Here is a 9,020-nt window from a genome sequence, read left to right on the forward strand (position 1 = left end):
TTAATGCTCACATTGCGTAGACTAGTGAGGAAGTACTCAAATGTTCTAAGGTCAACATGGCCCGTTATTTTCAACTGAGACACAGTACTGAGCAACAAACGAGGAAGTTGATTTGCTTCCTCATAAGTCACTGATGGTAATTTGATATATAATTTATGTAAATTATTCTTTGAAAAGTCAAATACTGGAAATGCATCATCATATATAATGATCCCATCAAATGAGACTTCTTTTAAGCTTGGAAAAATTGAGAATGTAACATTACAGACTGTTTTTACATGTAACATATTAAAACTCACTGTTTCAAGTTTTTTAAGGAATTCAATATTTCGATTTGCCCACACTCCAGAAATAACAACTCAATATGCACTTTTTTAAGGTTTTGCGAGTCTGCAAATGATTCTCTTGATAAGTTTGCCAACGACGACCCGTCAAAGGAGAATTCTTCTAAGTATCGCAGGCCTCGCAACAGCGACGGTGGTAGAAGGGTGTAATCAGCTTTCACCTGAGCAGGTACACGTATTGAAAGCTTGGATAAATTGGTCAGGTTCGAGAACACGTATTCTGGCATATGTGTGACACTCTTAATCGGAATTTCGAGTGTTTGCAGGCTGGAGAGGTGTTTAAATGTTTCCTTACCAAATGTAAGGTAGCCGTTGCCGAGGAATCTCAGCGACCTCAGCCTCTGCAATCCAACGAATGTACCAGAATCAATATGGAGATCGCCAGCAATCCACATGGTCAACTCTTCCAGTGAGTGGAGATTTTCGAAGTCTCTTGGCGAAAGGTTCGGGATGTGATTGTAGGACAGGTCCAGGTGAGTTGCTGATGACGGCAAGTGCCTGGGTACCGACGTCATATCTCGATATGTACAGTCGACATGAGTGGATTGGTAGACTTTACAACTTGGAACCGACGCGGAGATATAGCAGCACACCAGAAAGATGAAAATACAGACTACAAAGTCGGTCCTTCTGTTCGGAATTACAATCATCATCTTGATGGTTTAACGCAGATATCTTGTATAGCAATGATGTGAAGTATATATTAGTCTTTGGTCCACGAGATCGCCACCACAACTGCCCACTGTGTTCAGCGGACGGGCCGTTATCTACCCCTACATATTTCTTTATTTTGTGTGACAGGGAAGGAGGGACTGGATAATACATTGTAGGTACTTTTAGTCATTGCTACCAAAAGGTGACAGGATGCAGATCGATGGCCAATCAAACGTGCAAATGAAAGGGTAGTGAAACTACTCAAACATGATTCTGACATATGCAAAAGAGTGTACATTGTGTAACAAGGTAAATAAACTCATAAATTTCGACGATGTATTGAATTGCGGAACTTCAGAATTAAAATTACAAATTGCAATGAAGTGAGGTTAGGTGAGGTGAGGTGACATCGATCCAAATTGTGTTGTCGATGTAAACGGTTTTAGTCAAAACAAGCCTGATACTACTTCTCTTATTTTTTAGTCATCGAAATCCAAATCCCTCTAACAACAAGCCTGATACTACTTCTCTTATTTTCAGTCGTCGAAATCCAAATCCCTAGACAACGAAGGCAATTTATACCTTTCAAAAATTTTCTGAGGTTTTTCCGACATTGTCATACAAAAGTATTTGCCTTGCAACGACTTGGCAATACAACGCCTTGTCAATATGGGTCTATGGTCTCTCCATCTTATAATAGTAATGGATTGAAATTAAGGAATACAGGCTTCCCTTCGTAGATGGAAAAATCATTGTCAATCATGTTACCGTTCTTTACCAGGAAATAAAAATGGAAATCTGGAAAAATTCAGTGCTGCTAGTTTTGTCATTATTTTGCGAAAACTGACCATAACAAAATACCAAGTCACTGTACCAACGATAGGGATTCGTCTTTTCTAGTGGATTTTACATATTTGTATATGTTCATATACATTTCCATAAATATATTCAGCCTAGGACACACCTCTCCACCAAAAATTGTGGAGACATATGATACGGAAGCTTGTATGTGTATGCTATGGGCAGTACCCACACACGCACGCACGCACACAGATACAGGCAGATAATAAACCATTCATGACACAAGCTTTTAATCGAATACCTGAGGAATACTTTATTATCACTTGGAATTTATTTTCGCTATTTTCGCTGGACCTTTTTTCCGCTAATATAAAATCCAAGTGATTTTCTAGTTTCTATACGTTTTCAAATAAAAAGATATACAGATCGAAATATGGCTGTAAGTGTTCCAACTATTGTGTCACAACAGGGTTTAACATACTGAAACTGTACGATATTGATTGGGTTCGAATGCTTTACAAAATGCTATTGTCCATATCACTGTCTGTGTGATTATATTTCTGTAAAATGACACTTTCCTTGATGAGATTCATATATTTGCCTATGAATTAAACGCTTCAAGGTAAAAAATAAATGGGTATTACACGTCAGTGTAAACAATTCTCCTTTAGTCTACAATAACAAATCTTTTTCAAGAGATAACATTCAGAGTTTTCATTATCATGAATCATTCTTTCATCAAGATATATCATTCTGACAATACACAATTTTTATTTGAAATTTCACGGCCGTAGCTCATTCGGTGAGAAAGTATAATGCGCGTGGTTAACAAGAGTCATGCAACCAGGTAAGTGTAGAAAATGGTACTCCTACAAGAGAAGGGCACAATTATAATCATCATCTTTATATATCTTTCTCCTGGTTACTATCCGGTATACAATGCAGATCCTGTATAGCAATTCTATACGCTAGTATATTAGCCTGTCTTCCATGAGATTGCCATCGCAACTGTCCACTGTGTTCAGCAGACAGGCCGTGATTTACCCCTTTACATTCTTCCTTATTTTGTGTTACAGGAAGATGGGACTGGATAATCCCTTGCATACACTTTAGGCGTTACTGCCCCAAGGTGACAGGATGCAGATGGTCAATCAAACTTGCAGGTAGTGAAACTACTCAAACGTGATCAACAAAATTGGAACTAATTTGGGATAATTTGATGGTGATGTAATGTCGATTTAATCTACAAATGTTATCTCATCTGCTTTTCTTTTTAAATTACACACTTGTTTTTACGAGTAATTTGCGATATTGCAACATTCAGCTATATGGCACCTAGCACTTTTGAGAAATTTGAAAAATATGAAAATCCAACTATCCCAAATTAGTTCCAATCGTGTTGATTCTAACATAATGCCAAAGAGCGTACATTGTGAATGAGCCAAATCAACTAAAAAATTGCGATGATGTGTTATATTGCAGAACTTCAGAAATAAAATTAGTAAATGTTTGAGAGATGAGGTGACATCGATCCAAGTAGTTTTGTCAATGTAATCGGTTTTAGTCCAAACAAAGGGTGATACTTCACAGTTTAGTCATCGACATCAAATCCCTAGACAACCAATGGCAATTTACAACAATATTATTAGTATTCTGAGGCATTTCTGACCTAGTAAAACAAAGGTATTTGTCTTGCAGTGACTGGGCAATACCAGGCCAGCTTAAATGAACACATGCCATGTCAGTTTGGGCCCAAGCGAGAAATCGTCACCATCTTTTCGTATTTTCACTAGTGGATTGATATTAAAGCCCCAATAGCTGCGAATGTTCAATAAACCTATCTCAAAATATCCTCAGTTTTCCAAGAGTTTTCTTTGAATTAGACCCATTAAAGACTGAAAAAAGTCTTTAACATTCTCATGTGTCGAGAGTGGCATGTAAATTCAATAACTGGTCACCTGACAGAAAATACAGATTACAACAACAAAATGTCAGCCAATGTGTGTTGTGCATTCAAGTACATGGCATCATGCCTGTTTCTTGTATGATCACGATAGGTATGTGCACGAAATATTGCATTTTTTGTACTTTTCTGTGGGGCGCCACTTGACGAGTGTGGCACCCATTCATTATTCAACCTGTTAAAACATGTAGGCAAAGTCCAAATCAGCGTGCAGTGATACTTCTATACACATCATTCAGTTAGCACATGTACGTGAAATGGTTTGAAAAATGCAATCATGAAAATAATGCATGAAATTCAAAGCTACTCTGGCTTCAAAGAAAACAGGTTTCCCTTTGTGCATGAAAAATTTCTGTAAATGCTTGATGGGATTCAAACTCACAACGTACGGCACCCGGTCGCCTAGCAATGACTTCAAGAGTAAGAATTGCTCAGCGAAATCCTCGCTCTTAGAAACAAGTGGTTCAATAACCCAGTTATGAAACAAATTGCAAAGCATATTCATAACCAGGAATAAAAAGAAAATCTGGAAAAATTCAATGCTGCTAGTTCTGTTATTATTTTGTGAAAACTGACCATTCAGCATAATACCAAGCAATAGGGAATTATTATTTCTAGTTTTGCATGCTTAATATTACTGCTTAATGCACTTAACATTTTTTATTTCTTTTATATGTTTGTATTCACATTTTTTTCACATTTTTTTATATTTTTATACCCAAATCCCACAGTTCGCTGATGCTATTGAAATATCATTCAGACATTTTTCATTTTTTTGTTTTTGAAACATACTAAAACAGTGGTCACCTGAGTGACTTTATGCAAGTCTCCCAAATTTTCTTGATATCATAGGAAGGTCATAAAGAGCGACTTCGTCCTTTTAAGTAGACTTTCGATGAGTGTTATTTCGCCTATACGGCATCTAACCGTAATAATATCGATGCGATTTCACGAAAAGGCTTTGTTTGGTTTTCTGTGCATGTGGAGTTGGACTCAACAAGTTCTAGCATCAATACTAAAATTAAAATGATTTTACCTCATCACACCATTCCAGACTAAGTAACTGATAATACACTCTGCACAGAGTAGATATTAGTATCCATTCAATGTCCCTCTTGTCCTCTACTTCAGATATTGTGTTAACCCTTTTATTCTAGTCATCTGTAAACCGGTCCACATATTATTAAAATTGATAACGATTGCAATTGGGCAGGACGGTTACAGTGAGAAGGATGGTGCGTTTTAATACGAATTAGGAAGTTGTTTGCGCGATGAAAACATCAAAGTTAAGAAAGATCTGAGCATCGCAATAACAGTATAATACATTTTGTCGCTCTGTACATTAATTCACTTGAAACTTCTACAATGGTTTAATAATACGAAAGCGTTGTTAGTCAACGTGTTAATATTTCTTATCGGTAGCTGAATACATTATGCAATCTTTACAACATGGTTAGTACGACATGATAATGGATTGTTTGTGTTTGATAATATTGATATGTGCCAATAAGATTATACCTTTAAAGTCTCAAAACCATGTCTATTATGCCATCAATATGTAACGATCTTGAAAAATACTATGCCAGCAAAACAGCATAATCCCCTTTCACAATTCTTTAGCTCCGCGATTATTTCTTATTCAAGATCTAATTGACCATACGGAATATAGTTTGAGTAATTCCGTTCGACAGGGGAACCTTAATTTCTTCTAATGCTGTGAAAATACGAAAATTGTGTTAACCAATTCTGTTCTGTACAGCTCTATGATCGATATTAAAGCCTATTGATTTTCTTTCTATTTAATTTAATCGGACCAGAAGCTAAGTCAGTTATTTGCTGGCAAATATTCACTACTTGCAGAGCATTATTACATACTTTCGGTCTCAAAGTTTGTTTCTTGTTTTCGGTAATCATATTCCTTCATTGATTTAGCTGACCCCCTCCAAATATCCTGAGGATTCTCTGCATGACAATAATCCCAATGAACTAACATTAAAACAGATATTAGATGACAGTATGGTAAGCCATGACTTGTCAAAATCAAAAAACAAATGTGTCTTCTAAATGTTGTATTTATTCTACAATTCCGTGCTTATGTCCATAAAAAACATGCTGTTATTCTACGATTTTGATGTTTGTATTCGTAAATTTTATGTTTATGTTCAATAACAATCTCCGCAGAGATATTGTAGCGAGGCGGGGATAATTATAACCCAGCTAGGGAGACTGACGAAGAGACACACTAATCTCTGCCACAGGCGACATTTACGCCCACTTTTTCGGTATTGCACGTTTTCCACATTACTTATTTTCTGTCCTTTTTATATTAGCTATTTCGAACCCAATATTCACAAGTGTTATCGATTATCGAATCTGTGAACACTTGCAAAACATAGACCTTTCTCTAAGTCATATATCTTGAATCGACTATTCAAGATAGTTGCCGCTGCTGATGTACGGAAAGTGCTATCTCTGGCTTGAAAGCTCCTCTCAAACTTTGAGATGTCCTCTATGTTTACAGAGCCAAAAGCCGGGTGGGGTATTCAGTATATAGAGTAACGTAAAAGAAAGTCTGAACGACTTGGCACATATATCACATTGACTCAGTACTGAGGGTAACTAGCCAATCACAGCTTGGCCGTTCTTAACGCTCACGCTGCTGTTGCATGAACACATGCCAAAACTGCAGGTCCCGTCGGAAATCGCACCCAAAAATGGACAGAAGATCGTTTTTGACGCGAAAAGGATAGTAGGTATGAATTCGAAGATTATTTCGAGACATCGAGCTGCGTTATTGAATAATTGTGGCTTTTTGTGAGGGAAATCTGTCTCCGAACTAGGGCGGCCACTGCGTTTCCCTTTTCCGATGCATACAACACAGCGGCCGCCATGTATCGAACCACACGCGACTGTGGACTCAGACTCAGATCGTTGATGGGACACAGCGATGTACGGAGGATGTTGCGAGCAATACAGATAACTTAGGGAGCCTTCAGTAATTACAGGGGTTGAGTGGAGGGAATTCCGTGCACACCAGTTCTGTACTTTAAAATGTGACCCTCCCCTATCCTCCTTTCTAAAATGTGACCCCCCCCCTGTCCGACATTCTAAAACTTTACCCTCCCCCACCCGATGTAGTATTGTCCCCATGAATAACTGAACAGTATCAGCTAATTCACGTACCAGTTGATTTAATTTTGATGTAAGTTAGGGCTATGATTAGGGACAGAAATAAAAGGGGCGAGGGCTGGCGTTTTGGGAGATAACGTAGCAATTTATCAAGCAAGCATTTTCGAAGGGACGTGATATTTCATATATTTGCGGGAGGGTCACCATATTTTGCGCAACTATAAGAAGGCAAAATGTAGCTGATATAGTGCTTTCACAAAAATATCAAATCATAATACATGAAGTCTATCAGGCAGATATCGACAATTCTCCCCAAGCAGGCTATATCTGTACATTTATTTATGTTAAATAATATATTTAAATTTACTTTACTTGAGATGCGAAGTAAAAGGCGCATTTCTGTTCAAGAAAGTAGATTTTTGTATTTCACCGAATATGCTGATTTACTATACATGGTAATCCAGGAGAGAACTATGAACATTTAAAAACAATAAAACTGGCAATATTTTTGCATTTATTGATATTTGATTATTGATATAATGTACTTGTTTCGACTGGGGTGTGGTTACAAGTACATGTGTGTGCAAGAAATTTGATTTGGAATTTCACTGAAATGTTGATTCACTGATTGATATACATTGTAGTCTAGAAGGAAATTATTTACCACATTGACAATCGCAGGTTTGGCCGTAATGTCAGCTGCTATTAAAAGTGATAGGTTTATAAAAAGTGACCCTCCCCCTTGGACAGTTTTCTAAAAAGTGTGCCTCCCCCAAAGTTCCCCAGCCCACCCCCTGTTAATACTGAAGGCTCCCTTAGTGCCGTGCGAAAGTCTAGAACTTATCTATTGCCGATGAACCTGCATATGTAACGTTATATCACGGGTCTGGGCAGGCCAATAACCTAGAGGTCTGATTTTTGGTATAGAGATACCCATGGGATACAATTTTTTTTAGACCAAATGTCACGAGACCTCCTTGACGTCTGACCTCAAATATACATATATGTAAATAACTCAGTAACCACAAATACTACACCCTTCATATTTGGTATGATGGGAGACCTTATGACGTTACATAATAAACCCCATTAATTATGCACATATTTAATTCTGAGTAAGCCAATAGAGCTAGAGGTCTGATTTTTGGTATAGACTGATAACTATGGGATACAATTTTTGGACAGAATATCATGTGACCCGGGTAACCTTTGACTTCAAATATACATATATGTCAATATCTCAGCAACCACAAATACTACACCCTTCATATTTGGTATGATGGGAGACCTTATGATGCCACATCCTGTACCTCATTAATTATGTACATATCTAATTCTAAGCCAATAGACCTAGAGGTCTGCTTTTTGGTAAATAGGGATTATTATAGGGTACAATATTTTGACAACATATCTTGTGACCTCGATGACTTTTGACCTTGGTTTCACAGATATGCCAATAGCCTTTTAGATTTTTGAATATCTATTTCTCTAATTGCCCCTGTGCATTCAAATGTCCCGAAACCCGGTCATTGCTGCTTTGAAGCTATATTTATGTTTGGAATTCGCAGAATTGTCATGATTTTGTTATCACCTGCCAACATATAAAGCAGGCTCTGTACAGCAAGGATAGAGTAATGTTTTATCCACGAGCTTGTTATCGTTTGTGAACGGTAGCTATGTTCATCTACCCAAACAGACTTCCTTGTTTCGCCTAATGGGGAAGAAGGGGCTGGATAAATAACACGTACCTTAAACATTGCCGACCCGAGGTGACCGGAAGATGGTCGATCAAAAAGTTAGATAAATGATGGCTAGTCTTTTGTCGACACTCATAATGCGTTTCTCTCAATATTCGGTTTATCTTAAGTGGAAAACTTTAACACTAGCAATTCATGAGTGGCACTTTCCCTGTTTTTCACTACCACGTTGTCAGCAGATACACAAAAATGCTCAGACAACAAATAACACCATAACCCATTAATTAATTCTTCATTAATTTTCGTAAACGTTTCTGACCTGACCAAGTGGAGAAGTTTGCCTCGCCGTGACTCGACCATTTTCGCGTCTAGCTCAGCCAGTTTTAACCGATGGACATTTTGCCGGTATTTTATTATGTTAGGTGTATCAGG

General features: G+C 37.6%; 1 protein-coding gene across 1 annotated transcript; it reads right to left on the reverse strand.

The window, feature by feature from the left end:
• Positions 1-295: 295 nt before the first annotated feature.
• On the reverse strand, positions 296-859 carry LOC139117679 (leucine-rich repeat and immunoglobulin-like domain-containing nogo receptor-interacting protein 3). The gene has a single exon (XM_070680922.1). It carries the CDS (start codon positions 857-859, stop codon positions 296-298), a length of 564 nt encoding a protein of 187 aa, XP_070537023.1.
• Positions 860-9,020: the final 8,161 nt, after the last annotated feature.

This window comes from Ptychodera flava, chromosome 18 (assembly GCF_041260155.1).
Source record: "Ptychodera flava strain L36383 chromosome 18, AS_Pfla_20210202, whole genome shotgun sequence".
Taxonomy (NCBI): Eukaryota; Metazoa; Hemichordata; class Enteropneusta; family Ptychoderidae; genus Ptychodera; species Ptychodera flava.